This window comes from Neolamprologus brichardi, chromosome 20 (genome assembly GCF_056152115.1).
Source record: "Neolamprologus brichardi isolate AB-2024 chromosome 20, ASM5615211v1, whole genome shotgun sequence".
Taxonomy (NCBI): Eukaryota; Metazoa; Chordata; class Actinopteri; order Cichliformes; family Cichlidae; genus Neolamprologus; species Neolamprologus brichardi.
The window spans coordinates 20,086,872-20,104,245 of record NC_142123.1 but is presented as its reverse complement, the minus strand read 5'-3'; the positions used below and the strand labels follow the sequence as shown (position 1 = coordinate 20,104,245).

The following is a 17,374-nucleotide window of genomic DNA, read 5'->3' as shown; positions in this document are numbered from 1 at the left end:
GCAGTGAAGAAGCCCTATACTGATGTTGAAACTGTGCCACTCTTCTATTAACCAGCTACAAGGATGGGCAGGTATAGTAAAATTAAAATGCACCTTTTGTACAACATGTTTATATACAGTCAAGTGATCAAAAGACACCAACGGTCTGCTTTGATTGCAACTGTATACAGGTCACCAAATTACAGCCACTTGTGGTTTTTAACCTCACATGGCAACTTACCTCATCAAAAGATTCTAGTATTAAGGCAATTTCTTTTTTTACTTCCTTTTTAATTTAGTTTTGGGTAATTAAGTTAAAAGTTACTTTTGTTTTGCAATTATTTATTAGAACTTCATGACTAGGCAGTTGGCTAACTGAAGAGCTGCACTTTCTGATGTCTCTGGTTTTATTGTTTTAAATTGTGTTTTACTTTTATCCGTTTCTAGCTTTTTCCCAGCGTCAGCCAACCTCTTGCTTGCAAAGGAACACCTTATCCAGAAGTATCCGTGAGTACCTCATCAGCAGAAACTAAAGTGGAGACCTACCTCTCAGAGAAAAACGCACACATAAGAAAAGCGACCCACTTCAGTACTGGAAAGAACATCCTAATCCGTTTCCCTCTATGGCTGCTGTTGCGATCACAGTGTGCCCCCTGTAGCTTTGTGGACAGTTTTTGATTTGTTTACATCTCACCCCAACCGGTCGCGGCAGATGGCTGCCCCTCCCTGAGCCTGGTTCTGCCGGAGGTTTCTTCCTGTTAAAAGGGAGTTTTTCCTTCCCACTGTTGCCAAAGTGCTTGCTCATAGGGGGGGTCATATGATTGTTGGGTTTATCTATATACATGAATGCTTGTATGCTTTTCATTTATACTTTTGCCTTACTCTTTGGTTCATAATATAAAGTTAGTGGAATTGTTTTTCCTTTTTTTGTTTTATCATGTTTAAATGTAATACATTATTGTAAATAGTATTTGTACAAAATAGTTTGAATAAGATAAGATACCTTTATTAGTCCCACACGGGGAAATTTCATAATTTGAATGTGGTATTTTCCCTTTTCACATTAAAATAACTTTGAAATAAAAATTTAATGCCGCTTAATGGACTTTTTTTTCCTACCAAGAAAACTTACCTCTGTTTACAATCTGCTAGACTGTTCACTTTAAAAGACTCAAGTTACAATTTAGAATTTACAGTTTTATCTTGAACACCTGAGACTTAAACATATATTTTCTTATTTCTTTTATATCTATTAACTTCTTTTGTAATTGTGTAACTGGAGCCTCTTTCTCTTGTCTCTCTGTATGCTGCACTGCATATAGCAGAGATCACAATACAGCTTACATTGATTTAACTTGAAAATCAGCTGTATTCCATTTCCTTCCCTCTTGTGGTATAAATAGCAAACTACAATCATGTTGCATTTTGCTCCTTCTAGAGTTATAAGTGGCAACCTGCACTAATTGCACCACATTAAAGGCAAACTACACTCATTGGCAGCGGCATAGGCACACTTAAGATTTCTTCTGAAATTTTCGCTTTCTAGTTTTTGTTTTACTCCTTGTCTTTCTGTTATACTGAAATTTAGTTTAGAAATGATAAGGTTCATTAAGATTTATTTTGTCGTTTCTGTCTGTTAGGTATTGCTTTCACTGTTTATTTTAATGTACTTGATTAATTTATCATGATAGACTTACCACCAGAATAAATAAATGATAATCTAAATGTCTATAGGTTGTCAGTCATCCAGTTCCTGGTGATCTAATCGCCTTATGGGAGGAACTGGTACAGGTGCAGGGAATGGCTGGACCTCAGCAGCCTGTTGAGCACATTTGATCGCCTGGGAGAATCACCATTTCCAAGCTGGCAAACAGACTCTGTCCTTGATTCACAACTCTTAGTCCCTAAACAGTCACAAACACTATGACCATAGAGTGCTGAGTCAGATGACTCAGAACCATGACAACCTCCAATCATCGAGTTCTCCATTTCAGCGGTGCCCAACCCCCGGGCCATGGACCGGTACCAGGCCGTGAGAGTTAAGGCTAGTGATGGCCCGCTTGAAGCTGACGCTCCAGTGCGTGTGTCAAAAAACAAAAACAAAAACAACACACTGCTTCAGAAGCACTGTGTCGAAGCTTGATTCGTTTGGCCAGAGTCACGTGATCAGTGACATCCGAAGCGTCATTTAGAACCTAACTGCTTCAGTGTCTGAGTCAATGGTTTATAAGGAAGTGAATCATTCGTGGGATTTGTGGAGTGTTTTGATGGTGACAGATAGCGAACCAATGATCATTCCACTGAGAGATTTGAAGCCAGCGAGAAATAGAGGAGGTTCTGTTGTGTGGGGGAATTTTGAGTTGATATTCGTCAATCGGGTGGGTTTTCCAGCTTTGTGTTCTGGCGGTTTGCTTTTGTTTTGTGCATGTTTATTATATCTGAAAACGGGAAAAAGGTAAAATCTGCTTCCATAATATAAATATCATTAAATAACTTTAGAAAAACTTCCACTTGACTCTTTACATGTAATGTTGTAAAAATATATATTTTATTTTTTAATTAATCTGAAAATGTTAGTCTGCCAAATGTGCAGCAATTGAATTTATTCTCTTTATCTGATAGTTTGTGGGGCCCAGGTAGACTGTATAACTGCATCTCTACCAGTTTCTCTGCACTCCAGCCTCTTCTGTGCCATGTGAAGGGATTTTTCTTAATGCAAGAGAAATTATCTCCACGAAAAGGAACAGGTTCGGCCATCGCACACTAGAACAAATTCTCTTAAATAAAAATGAAAAAGGGCTACTTTAAATGCATCATGTTTTTGATTTGCAAGTTCATGAGCATTTTCCCTTTCCATTTCACAATCAATTCTACCCCCAGGTCAAAAATATGTCTGGGAAAATTTCCCTAATATAATATTATTTATAAATATACCTGTCTAGCGGTTAATTGCATAAGTGCATGGAGGCAGGAACTCAGAGCAGAAGAATACCCCATAATGTGTTGTACATTATTATATGTAATGTGGACCACACAATGGTGCATGTTTAAACAAGGAAAGTTTACTGGTCAAAATTTATTAAACAAATAAACCACATTTTTTTTAACCACCAAAGAATACACGTTCAAAGCAACACAACGGTGGCCCAATATCAGACAGAATTCCACTCTGTAGAGTGAGCAGTCATAATGAAGCAGTTGGTTTTATTTTATGGATTCAAGCTGCTCTTCATATTTTTGGCCACCAGATATCACCAGAGAGGACTGTGTTGAAAAGTAGTGATGTGACGTTCTGTATCGAGGCTTTGAAGCTTGTGTCGAGTAATGGAGAGGGCGTTTCCGCGAAGCGCGTATCGAGGCTTGCTTCATTTATGGGAGGAGCTGAAAATGATGACGTCCGAAGCCTCACTGCCCGGCCGTACCACGTGACTGGTTCGGGAAGTGGTTCGAATTTTGGCGATATAAACCCCTCAGACTCCATTCAAAATGTGGGTGTTTGATGGAGAGTTGCGGTTAGTGAGAGTTTGGAGACAGTGTGGAAGTTTAGGAGAGTGAGGAGAGAAAGTCAGGAGAGAATGGAGCCAGCTAAGAAGAGAAGGATGTCCTCCCCTGTGTGGGAACATTTTGATCCTATATCTCCCAACAAGGTATGTAAATTTCTACAGAAGATGTATTTTCATAATACTGATGGTGCAATAAAATTTATGTTAAGCTGTCTTTACTTTTGTACAAGGTGAAGTGTTTGCTATGTGCCAGGGAGCTGGTATATAACAACAACACCTCATCCATGCTTAGGCACTACAGAGCTATGCATGAGAATAAGGGGAACACAGATTGTGGAGCAAGACCAGGTGAGCCATCAAATGCCATGATAATATAGCATGCAGTAATGTTACTAAATGATATAACAATATCATACAATGCAATAAGTGACGTGTGTGATATTTATATTTGTGCTTTGTTGTTATTGTCTTTCCTCAACAGAGCAATCTCAAATAGATGAAGACCTGGTTAGCATGGTGATTGAGGACTCCCAGCCATTTAGCATTGTGGAGGACAAAGGATTTAAAAGATTTGTTCAATCATTAAATCCTAGCTATGTTCTCCCCACTAAAAAGGTCATAAAAGCAGTGAAAATCTAGTTTTTGCAGAATAAAATAAACAGGCAGGACTGAGGCTCAAAAGCCTCAGTCTGTAGCTACACTACACACTGCTTCACAGCCACGTCATACTTTTAAACAAAATGTTTTTTCTTTCCTTTAGGCCCTGAAAGTCATGGTGGAGGCCAGGTACCAGGAGATGAGGGAGAAAGCTAAGGCCAGCGTTGAGAAGGCAGCAGCTGTGAGTCTGACATCAGATATGTGGACCTCCATCAACACAGAGGCCTATCTTGCAGTCACCTGCCATTTTGTTGATGAGTCCAGCACATTAAACACTGTTGTTTTAGGAGTGCAATATTTTCCTAATGCACACACTGCAGAAAACATTGCACAAGTGAAAGGCTCACTCATGGCAGAATGGGCAATTACTGACAAAGTTACATGCCTAGTAACAGATGGGGCTGCCAATATGGGGGCTTGTGCAAGGACGCTACGACTTAAACATGCCATATGCATAGCTCACACCCTGAACTTAGTGGTGAAGAAGGCCCTTGAACAGATCCCTGAGGTCTCTGACATCCGAGCCAAGTCCAGGAAGATTGTGGGATATTTCAGGAGCAATACCTGTGCAAAGGTAAGTTCCTAAGTCGCTTAATTACAGTTTCTTTAATGCTACTTATGTGTATAGTTCTGCTCTCTTGACAATCTAATGTATGCTTTTTAAATTGTATTTTGTAAGGAGAGGCTGTCAGTCGTGCAGGAACAACTAAGGAAGCCTCAACTCAAACTACTACAGGAGGTGGAAACCTGCTGGAACAGCACTTACAATATGCTGCAAAGACTGTTCGAGCAAAGGGAGCCAGTGGGTGCTGCTTTGGCAAGTCTCACAACGGACATCCCACCTATTTCATCTGAGGAATTTGGTATAATTTCAGAGTGTCTGGTTGTCCTAGCACCATTTAACGATGCAACCACTGAGCTCTCTCAGGAAAAAAGGGTGTCTGGGTCAAAGATCATACCTTTGCTCACCATGCTGGATCATTGCCTCAATGAACAAATGGAAAAATCCCCATCCATTGGGTCTTCTCTGGCTCAGAAGCTGAGGATGCTATTGAGAGAGAAGCTAGATAAAATACAGACCATGAGCATTATGTTCCTTGCGACACTGCTGGACCCAAGGTTCAGAAAACTCTGGTTTCTCAGCCCTGCAAGAGCTAGCGAAGCAGAAAAAAGACTGAAAGCAGAATGTGCTTCTGTAATGAGGGCCTCCACCACCACCTCTTCCTCCGCACCAACGTCACAGTCTGTTGAGGCTGTTTCCCACGGTACTATTGTTATTGCATTTTAGTTGCATTTATATAAACTGAATGTTGGGTTTTCTTCTGTATCTATTATTGTACGATCTACTGTACAATATAAAGGAGGTTGTTGTCGTCGTCGTCTATGGAAATAACACTGAATTGAAAATTGAATTGGTGGTATCTCATAAGACTCTCCTTTTTGTTTAGGTAACAACCTGTGGCGTCGCCTGGATGAGAGTGTCAGGCAGACACAGACACAAAATGTGACAGCAGACGCAAATATTGAGGTCCAACGGTACATGATGGAGCCAAATATTGGAAGGCTGGAGGACCCCCTTAAATACTGGGAGAGACAAAAATATGTCTACCCTCACTTATATAAATTAGCACTGACATACCTGTGTACCCCTGCCTCATCTGTGCCCTGTGAGCGAGTGTTTTCAAAAGCAGGGGAAATATTGTCCAAAAAAAGAAATCGCCTACGACCTGCCACAGTGGAGAAACTGTTGTTTTTAAATAAAAACCAATGATATGTCCCCTAAACACTAATCACTGTCCTTACCTCAATGTTACAAAAGCACAACCACTGTCCACACCTCAACCACACGTCACCTCACAGTAAATGATCATTTCCATATTAAGCATTTCCAAATAATCATTTTCCATACTGCCAGCATAAATATACACAGTATACTGCAACACTACAATATACATGTTTTACACGCTCCTTTTGTTGTTGACATTTACAGGCTGTGTGCAAAATGCCACACTCTTCAAATTCATGCCAACTAATATTTTTACGTCCAGTAGGTGTCATACTAGAGCAAATGAAGCTTCAAGAAGCTTTGCGTTGGGGTGAACCAATTGGATGAAAAGCTTCAGTGCTTCATGAAGCTTCATCTGCACATCACTATTGAAAAGCTTTGAGTAATGAACCGTTTTTCAATACAAGCTTCATTTGGCCATCACTAGTTAACGCTCTCAGAGTACAAAGGAACACCTTTGACCTGAAAGAAAGACCTTCATGTGCAGCGCAGCTGCAGCAATGAAAGACATGCTGTTAGGTTAGCAGCCATTTTATAGACGTTGGCCACGCCCACTCCAGGTGAAACCAACCAACTCAGATGAATCTTTAACCTCAGGCAGTGACTGAGAATGCACATGTGTAATCTGTGTGGAAACGTTTTCAGCTGTTGCAGTAGATATGCCTTCTACAAGTTCCATCCCTGCTATTGAAGTGGACCTTTTTGCTCTAAAGCTGTAAAGATTATCATTTAGGAGATTATATTTCGTTTTTCTAACATTTCTGAGAACTGTGGGAGCAGTTGATGTTGCTCCCACGCTGTGATGTTGGTCTATAATTGGTAAACTGGCATCTCTCTCTCTCTGCTTTTATGGATGGGAATAACGTTTGCCATTTTCTTTTTGGAAGGAAACACACGAGTTCGAAAGAACAGATTACAAATCTATGTGAAAGATTTGACTATATATTCTATAATACTTTTAACTAATATCATGTCAATGCTAGAACAACCAGTGAACTTTTTATTTTGAAGTGTTTTCACAATGTCAAGTATTTCTCTATGACTCACAGCACCAATAAACATGGAGAACACATTCTGAATAATAAGTGTTTTTATCTCATTATTTCTTGGATCTGGAATTTCTTTTACTAAAATAAGCCAACATGCACAAAGAAATCATTAAATTCATTTGGTGTCTCTTCAGTTTTATCAAGCACATCTTTATCTTTTTTAAAACATAGGGGTTCAGCTTACACTGAGGTTCAACTTAAACTGGAGGTATGAATAAACATGTGACGTGACACACAACACAAGGCACAGTCTAAAAGAACTTCATCTGCATCCGGCAACAATATCAATATAACTCATTGGAATTCTATTTATGATAATCTGGAACTGAGAACATTTTGATACACAGACCATAATGTTCTAGACTCAGAAAAGGACATAAACCCGGAAAATAATTTCTTCTACAACATCAGCAATAACTGCTGCTACTTCACTGATGAACAGTTTAAACACACCATCAACACGGAAAACAAATGATCAATAATCCATTTTAATAGTAGAAGTCTGTATGCCAACTTCAACAATATAAAGGAATATCTAAATGAGTTGACAAATCCATTTGGAATTATTGTCATTTTCTTTTTCTTTTTCTTTGGACTGGAGGGATATGATGTGAATTTTGGAAATAGAAGGAACAAAAGTGGAGGGGCAGTAGCTGTGTATGTGGATAAAAACCTAAATTACAAGGTGGTGGAAAGTATGACAACTGCAATTGGTAATTTATTAGAATGTATAACTGTAGCAGATTTCAAACGGTTGACTGCGTTGTGACGACAGACACAGATTGTCTGGAAACTGGATTTATTTCAGTGTGGAGTCCATGCAGCTCTAAAAGACAAAGTGCAGCAGCAAAATCAGTGTCACACAGCAACAGCAGGCCTCTCCTCATCCCAGTGTGGAGTCCATGCAGCTCTGCTTACAATATATAAAAGAAAATACAATCTATCAAAACAATGGTGTGGTTTCTCTCAACAGCCACTTTAAAATCAAATGTTATAGTGGGGTAACTTGTAATATTTAAATCCCCACTAAGATGGATCAATTACACAATACATATTCAAACAACTTTAACTTTTCCCATTCAGAAACTGTACTATCTCGGGCGCTTCTGCTGATTCGGGTTTACTCAGGACTTGCCAAAAATGGGGAGACAGCCTGAAGTGTCTGAGAAGGTGTTTGATGACATTTGTCCCCAAAATTAACTGATCTTTCTGACCAGGAACCACTAGAGCGGGCACTCTGAACGTACAATCATACACCTCCATCTTCAGCTCACATATACATTTGGGTTTAACCTGAACTCCACCACAGCCCACTAGCATAATGTCAGTGCGAATGTCGCTTAATTCCAGTGCAACCCCAGCGCTCTTTAACTCTTGCTCCGCCTCTACTATTCACATCTACTGATTGTAATGATATTGACATGAAAATTAGTGATGGGATTTCCGGCTCTTTTCAGAGAACCGGCTCTTTCGGTTTGGCTCACTAAAAAGAGCCGGCTCTTTCGGCTCCGAACCGGCTCTTCAGGTTGTTTTGTTGCTTTAATTAATTTATTATTGACAATAATATAAAATTATGCACAAAAGGAATTACTAATGTAAAAAAAAAGTAGTTTTATTTATATATGTTTATATATAAATATATGCGGTGGCCCCTAGAGACAAAACACGTACAAACTCCAAAACACATTTCTAGCATGAACTGAACTTCCAAAACAGAGCTACCTAGATCACTTAAATTACACAATTGAAAGCATGAAAGCATATGTGTATTGTTTGTATATATTTACACACAAGCATTCATATATAGTCAAATAATTTAAAAAAAATCGTTTACCTGTTACTACCACACACCAAATCCGGTCGTTGGTACTTGCTGGCTTGTGTAGCCACTAGGTAACAAAAGCTCAACACTGCCCCCCAGCATCCTGGAGCACTTCTGTTGTCTTTTGTACGTGTTTTGAGTTTTTATGTGCTTCTGAGTTTTTACGTGTTTTGGAGTTTTTATGTGTTTTGGAGTTTGTATGTGCTTCAGGGTTTGTACGTGCTTCAGTGTTCGTACGTGTTATGGAGTTTGTACGTGCTTTGTCTGTAGGGGCCACCGAAAATATACTTTTATTTATTCACTCCACATAAAATGTAATAAATAAATCATATAATACAAAAATCAACTAGTCACATTTCAACTTTTAACTATTTAAATTTTCAGCTTTTTCCTTTTATAAATCTAAAGTGAAACAACACAAAACACTGCAAACCACAACACAATTAAATATAAATTATAATATGAAAACAAAAAGAAGATGCATATTCTCTGTCATATGGGCCTGCATGAATAAACTTTCTGAATCCTTTATCATCTGCAACTGAAAATAGTTGTGGATGATTACTATACCTTTCTAATGTGACATTGTTGTCCCTGGCTCTCTTTCTCTGTCTCTCCCTCCCTCTCTGTTCCTGTGCTACTGCGAGTGTAACTACCGCCCCTCCCTCCTCTTCCCAGCGTAAAGCACAAGGCTCGCATGCGGAGTGAAACGGAAAAAAAGTGCGAGAGAGAGAGAGGGTACGGAGCCCCGCAGGGGACATGGGAGAAAAAAAAATTAAGACGGACTTTTGCGAGATCTAGCAAAACTAACTCTGGATCTCGCAAAACTTTTGCGAGATCTCGCAAAACAAACTCGGGATCTCGCAAAACAAACTCGGGATCTCGCAAAAGTTTTAGCCGCATTCTTCCCATTAGCTTCGAGCTATCGGGAGGTCGAGACCTATTACAGCCGGGAGGAACACCGCTTTCCCGGCACATCGTGCCTCGACCTCCCGGTCGGCTTCGAGCCAGCGTCCGAAGAATGCGGCTAAAACATTTGCGAGATCTCGCAAAAGTTTTGCGGGATCCCGAGTTTGTTTTGCGAGATCTCGCAAAACTTTTGCGAGATCTCGCAAAAGTCCGTCTTAATTTTTTTTTCTCCCATGTCCCCTGCGGGGCTCCGTAAGAGGGTGAGAGAAAGGAAAAAAAAAAAGAAATACGGCTCGCGATAAGGAGCCGGGTCGCGTTGTTCACGTCAAAGATTTGGCTCTAAGAGCCATTTCGTTCGCGACCGACCCATCACTAATGAAAATCGTCAAGAAGGTCATAGAAGGAATTGTAGGAGCTCTAACATATATTTGCAACTTATCATTTCAGACTGGAAAAGTTCCAAACAAAATGAAAATAGCTAAAGTTGTGCCGCTGTATAAAACTGGGGATAGACACCACTTCACAAATTACAGGCCTATTTCTTTACTACCACAATTCTCCAAAATCCTAGAAAACCTGTTTAATAAACGATTACACAAATTCTTAGATAAATATAAATTACTCTCTGACAGTCAATATGGATTCAGATCAAAAAAGATCAACATCTCTGGCATTATTTGAATCAATTGATGAGATTACAAATGCTATAGATCAGAAACATGACATATTAATCAATAAACTGTAATGGTAGGGGATCGGGGGGGTTGTACTGCACTGGGTGAAAAATTATTTAAGTGACAGGAAACAATTTGTGAAGCTGGGTGTCCATTCCTCATCATGCTTGGACATTGCTTGTGGTGTTCCACAAGGTTCTGTACTGGGTCCAAAACTATTTATTATTTACATTAATGATATTTGTAAGGCATCTGATATATTAAAATTAGTATTATTTGCAGATGACACAGATATTTTTTGTTCTGGGGGGAATCTAAAGGAGCTGCTGGATACAATTACTACAGAAATGTGCAAAATTTAAAAAATGGTTTAACAGGAACAGACTATCGCTAAATCTAAGTAAAACTAAAATAATCTTATTTGGGAATTCCCTTAGAAAACGTCCTGCTTCCTGACAGTATTCTAAAACTGTTTTCTAAAAGGGAACGGGGATACAATTTGAGGGGGGAATTAAATTTAAAACATCCTTGTATCCGTACAACATTAAAAAGTTTTTGCATCTCTGCGTGTGGAGTGAAGCTGTGGAACAGACTAAGGCTACGTCCACACGTACCCGGGTATTTTTGAAAACGCAGATTTTTCTATGCGTTTGCACCTTTCATCCACACGTAAACTGCATTTTTGGTCACTGAAAACGGAGGTTTTTAAAAACTCCAGCCGGGGTGGATATTTTTGAAAACTCCGTTTTTGCATTTAGGTGTGGACCATTGACGCGACCCCGCCTCCTACCATTGTGCAAAAATGAAGCCAAAATACCCCGCTTGTGGAGGCTGCCATCTTGCAAATTTGGAGCCAGGAGTCTGCGCAGTAGTGACTTGAGGTGGAGCGACTGTGTAACGCTCCCGCAAACACGCCCCCCTACACTTTTTACGTAGCCCGGCTGCTCGAGTTTTTTTGCTGGTTTACCGCGACTGACAACTCGTTTAATTAAGGTAAATACAACCATGTCACTGTTATAAAAAAGACACACAGCTTATCATGTTATAGTTCTAAAATCACTCTGTTGTTAATTCGTTAGTTAGCTTAGCCGCTAGCATACGCATTGTGTTGAAGGCTTGTTGCTAGCTAGTTAGCGATGCTACACACCTGCTACTCTTAATAGTCTTCAACACTTATGTTTTTTTTTATCCATTTTTAGACAGCGATGAGATCAGCTGCACACTCCACAGAGGCCCAGAGTTACTGTTAATATCAAAAATATAATGCTGTCCTTTGAGATTTTAACATAAGACTGTGAGTGTAATGGATCTAAAACTGTTTAAATCTTCAGAGCCCTCTACAGCCTGGTAACATGGAGACTTTAAAAACAACAGCATGAGGTTTCAGTAGTGTAGTCTAATTTGTTCTTTTCATTTAATAATAGAGTCCATATTATATCAACAGCTACATTTACCCTGGAGATAAACTAGTGAGGGAGACCATCAGGACTAAGCTGGGTTTCCTGGGTCCAGAGGTTTGGAGAAACTTCTTCCCTTTCTTTCATCACAGCTGTCCTGTGCCATAAGTTCTGTTGACCCGCTGTAAGAGGCATCATTTAAGAAACACCAGAAAGACTAAAGCTCATGGCAGTGATCAAGCAGGACTCATGATCTTCACCAGCAGCTCCCTCACAGGGAAATCTTCAGCACTCCTCCGTAGGCCCGCCCCAGGAGATGGATAAACCCAGCATTTCATGAACACTGTGATGGAGACCTTTGTATTGTGTAATGTTATAAATACTCTGATACTCCCCAGAGGCTCCGGACTTTTACATAAAGATATTATATTCAGTCCTGTAGAAAGTTATATATTTAAAAATATGTGATCCTCTCTGGTTACTCTGGTATGAATAACTCTGAATCACTTTATAGTAAATAACACTATCTGCAAAAAACTGTGAAAGAATTCCAGATGACAAGTTTGTAGTTCAACATACAAGTGACGACCTTTGACCTTCATCAGGTTTTATTTAATTGTGTTAGACAAAATCTCATATGCTCTTTATGCAGCTGAGTACATCAAGTGTTTAAAACGGAAGCTGTGCAGGTCTGAGATCAGCAGCTTTGTGAAACACCAAACTGAGGTCCTGTTAATGCTGATATATAGTGACACAGTTACATGAGTGATTAATCCTTTTGTTTTTTGTCGTTTTTGTTTAACTTTATCAATAAAACAGCTGCAGCTTTCACTACAGTACGTGTGGTACTTTAACCTTTGTACTGTTTTCATCAGTTCATTTTACAGTTAACATATGAACATGTTGGATGATCTGTCTGCTGTCACTCGATGGGGCTGAGGACTGAATCTGAGGGCAGCTCCTGTAATCACAAAGACAACAGAACCATCAAACTCAGATATAAATAAATACATTTTAAATAAATTTTATCCCTCAATATTGAAATAAAGCTGATTCTTCTGTCCTCACACACTCAGGATCTGAAGTTCTTCTCTTACATTTTTTCAGTACAGTATTGCAGTACACTACAGTACTTTAATCCATAATTCCTGATTAATGAGGAGTTACTGTCAGGCGTTGTGGAGTGGAGGCGAGGAAGAAGGAACCCAAACGCAGGACTCGCAGGTAGGTGAAGCTGGGTGATTTATTGATGATGGAGTGAACACACAGAACAGAGGAAGGACATGGCTGGCTGGACGACTGACTGAATGAATGAACGAAGGACGGACTGACTGACTGGCTGACCGAACACTGGTGGAAACAACACCATAACCTAAACATCAATGACACGACAAAGAACGAGTAGAAACAGAAGACTTAAATACACAGACTGATGAGGATGATAATGAGAGACTGGTGAGTACACAGCTGAACATAATCTGGCTAATGGCACAAGACGAGGTGACACAGGAACAAACAGGAAATGAAACAGGAAGTGGCAAAATAAACTGAACATGAACAAAACGGAAAGCACTGGGTCACCGACCCAGGAACCCTGACAGTACCCCCCCCTCCAAAGGCCGGCACCCGACGGCCAAAAGAAAGAAAAACCAGAACAGGGCGGGCGGAGGGGGCCCAGGACGGAGGGACGGAGTCCAAAACAGAAACAGTTCAGGTGGGCGGCCGCGAGGCCGGCGGCCGAGACGAGGCAGTTCAGGTGGGCGGCCGCGAGGAAGACGGCGGCGGCCGCTGAGCTGGTCCGGTGGGCGACCGCGAGGAAGGCGGCGGCCGCCGCGAGGAAGGCGGCGGTGGCCGCAAGGAAGGCGGCGGCGGCCGCTGAGCAGGTCCAGTGGGCGGCCGCGAGGAAGACGGCGGCGGCCGCTGAGCTGGTCCGGTGGGCGACCGCGAGGAAGGCGGCGGCGGCCGCGAGGAAGGCGGTGGCGGCCGCTGAGCAGGTCCGGTGGGCGGCCGCGAGGAAGGCGGCGGCGGCAGCTGAGCAGGTCCGGTGGGCGGCCGCTGGGCAGGTCCGGTGGGCGGCCGCGCCGGCAATGACGTCCAGAACGTGGTTGGGGCGACGGAGCGGCAGCCGCAGGACCAGGCGAAGCAGAGGCTGGCGACGCGGCAGCCGCCGGACCAGGCGAAGCTGAAGCTGGCGACGAGGCTGAGGCCGGACCAGGCGAAGCAGAAGCTGGCGACGAGGCTGAGGCCGGACCAGGCGAAGCAGAAGCTGAAGCAGAGGCTGAGTCCGGCCCAGGCGAAGCAGAAGCTGAAGCAGAGGCTGAGTCCGGCCCAGGCGAAGCTGAAGCTGAGTCCGGACCAGGTGAAGCAGAAGCTGAAGCTGAAGCTGAGTCCGGCCCAGGCGAAGCAGAAGCTGAAGCTGAAGCTGAGTCCGGCCCAGGCGAAGCAGACGCTGAAGCTGAGTCTGAGGCTGGACCAGGCGAAGCAGACGCTGAAGCTGAGGCTGAGGCTGGCCCAGGCGAAGCAGACGCTGAAGCTGAGGCTGGCCCAGGCGAAGCAGACGCTGAAGCTGAGTCTGAGGCTGGCCCAGGCGAAGCAGACGCTGACGCTGAGTCTGAGGCTGGCCCAGGCGAAGCAGACGCTGACGCTGAGGCTGGACCAGGTGACGGCACGGGAGCCGGGGGTGACGGAGCCACAGCTTTAGGGCCAGCGGGCGCGGAAGCCCCTGGCTGGAGACAGGCAGGGCCAGCGGGCGCGGAGGCCCCTGGCTGGAGACAGGCAGGGCCAGCGGGCGCGGAGGCCCCTGGCTGGAGACAGGCAGGGCCAGCGGGCGCGGAGGCCCCTGGCTGGAGACAGGCAGGGCCAGTGGGCGCGGAGGACCCTGGCTGGAGAGCGGCCGGGCCAATTCAATTCAATTCAATTCAATTCAATTTTATTTATATAGCGCCAAATCACAACAAAAGTCGCCTCAAGGCGCTTCATAGATACAGAGAAAAACCCAACAATCATATGACCCCCTATGAGCAAGCACTTTGGCGACAGTGGGAAGGAAAAACTCCCTTTTAACAGGAAGAAACCTCCGGCAGAACCAGGCTCAGGGAGGGGCGGCCATCTGCTGCGACCGGTTGGGGTGAGAGAAGGAAGACAGGATGAAAGACATGCTGTGGAAGAGAGACAGAGATTAATAACAGATACGATTCAATACAGAGAGGTCTATTAACACATAGTGAGTGAGAAAGGTGACTGGAAAGGAAAAACTCAATGCATCATGGGAATCCCCTGGCAGCCTACATCTATTGCAGCATAACTAAGGGAGGATTCAGGGTCACCTGGTCCAGCCCTAACTATATGCCTTAGCAAAAAGGAAAGTTTTAAGCCTAATCTTAAAAGTAGAGATAGTGTCTGTCTCCCGAATCCAAACTGGAAGCTGGTTCCACAGAAGAGGGGCCTGAAAACTGAAGGCTCTCCCTCCCATTCTACTTTTAAATACTCTAGGAACAACAAGTAGGCCTGCAGAGCGGGAGCGAAGTGCTCTAATAGGGTGATATGGTACTACAAGGTCATTAAGATAAGATGGGGCCTGATTATTTAAGACCTTGTATGTGAGGAGCAGGATTTTGAATTCAATTCTGGATTTAACAGGAAGCCAATGAAGGGAAGCCAAAACAGGAGAAATACAGGAGCTCTCCAGCCAGCGGGCGCGGAGGCCCCTGGCTGGAGAGCGGCCGAGCCAGCGGGCGCGGAGGCCCCTGGCTGGAGAGCGGCCGGGCCAGTGGCCGCGGAGGCCCCTGGCTGGCAAGCAGGAGGGCTCACAGCTGGCTCTGGGTGCTGTGGCTGCAGGTCTGGGAACTGAACTGACTGGACGGGAGGTGACTGGACTGACGGGACGGGAGGCGACTGGACTGACCGGACGGGAGAAGGAGACTGGACTACAGGGGACTGGAGTGAAGGCTGAAGAGCAGGTGAGTGAACTGACTGGAGTGGAGGCTGAGGAGCAGGTGAGTGAACTGACTGGAGTGGAGGCTGAGGAGCAGGTGAGTGAACTGACTGGAGTGGAAGCTGAGGAGCAGGTGAGTGAACTGACTGGAGTGGAAGCTGAACAGCAGGTGAGTGAACTGACTGGAGTGGGGAAGCTAAGGGATGAACAGAGGTTGGCGATGCTAATGGCTGAGCTAATGACAGAGTTACCGAGGGGGATAAGATTGCGGCCTGGGCTAATAAGGCTGGTGCCTGAGCAGGGGACACCTCAGCTAGCCTAACCAGGGACAGTGCGAGGGCGTGAAAGGTTGGATCAGGAGGTGGATGAAGAGGTGAAGTAGTAGGTGGGCCGGTTAGCTCTTCCAAGCCTCCAGGGAGGTCAGGCTGGGTTGAGGCTGCCCTCAGCCTGGGCGCTGGGACAGGCACGGGAGGTGGCTGGACACCAGTCACCCCCACCCGGGAAACAAGAGGGGATGTGGAGGTAGACTGCGTCGCAGCTGCCTTCCTCCTGGGAGCTGGCACCGGTGTGGGTGTAGGCCGGGCCCTAGACATCTGAGGAGGTGAAATGGCTGAAGAGGAAGGCCAGATCTGGGCTGCCGTGCTGGTGGGGAATGGCTGAGTGACGGGTGTGGAAATGGTGACCGGGTGTGTGCTACTGGCAGGTTTATCAGGGTTCGGTCTGTTTTTTCTGCCACCACGATTTACAGTCTTTGTGGGAGCAGCGCTGAAAAAATCTTCCCAGTCTACGTCCTCCAGGAGGGAAACACCCCATGGATCGGTGGTGGATCTGTTATGTGTTTTATGAGAATAATCAGATGACGGATGTGGAAAACAGTTAGTGGAACTCACCACCGGGAGCTGTTGAAAATAGTCCATATTGTGGCGGCGTGTGCGCCGCTTTCTCCGGGAAGAGGAAGCGGCCGGGGTAAACAGCTGAGCCTCTGGCGCGGTAGCCTCCATGGAGCCGAGGTGGGAGGCGTAGCCGCGGTGCCTTGGCGAAGGTGGAGGTCCGGCGACTGAGGCGGCGGGTGTGTGAACGAGGAGCGGAGCGGCGAGAGAGGGAGCGGCCGAAACGCGGCATGAAACGTCCGCTCTCCGCGGCAAATGCTCCGGGGCAGGTGAGGCAGCAGGTGGGGGAACGCGGCGTCTCCGAGGCCCGCCCAGAGCCAGGCGAGTCCCCTCGAAGACGTGCTCTCTCTCCGCGAAGAGCCGCTGTTTTCCCCTGACCACCTCTGCCCAACGGGAAAGCGCTGCCACCTGCCGCTCGTAGAGGTCCAAGTCCGCTGGGTCCCAATCGTGTCTTCGTGGCACGGGTCGTGTCATTCTGTCAGGCGTTGTGGAGTGGAGGCGAGGAAGAAGGAACCCAAACGCAGGACTCGCAGGTAGGTGAAGCTGGGTGATTTATTGATGATGGAGTGAACACACAGAACAGAGGAAGGACATGGCTGACTGGACGACTGACTGAATGAATGAACGAAGGACGGACTGACTGACTGGCTGACCGAACACTGGCGGAAACAACACCATAACCTAAACATCAATGACACGACAAAGAACGAGTAGAAACAGAAGACTTAAATACACAGACTGATGAGGATGATAATGAGAGACTGGTGAGTACAC

At 44.5% G+C, this 17,374-nt stretch overlaps 1 protein-coding gene across 1 annotated transcript in view; it reads right to left on the bottom strand.

Annotated features, from left to right (window-relative positions):
* Positions 1-17,074, bottom strand: part of LOC148096978 (uncharacterized) — a 196,728-nt gene extending 179,654 nt beyond the window's left edge. Inside the window, exons 1-2 of the mRNA XM_087833614.1 lie at positions 16,376-17,074; positions 15,521-16,303 (exon numbers count right to left, since the gene is read on the bottom strand). Coding sequence (XP_087689740.1) covers positions 15,521-16,303; positions 16,376-17,074 — 1,482 coding nt within the window. The remainder of the gene's footprint in view (positions 1-15,520; positions 16,304-16,375) is intronic.
* Positions 17,075-17,374: the final 300 nt, after the last annotated feature.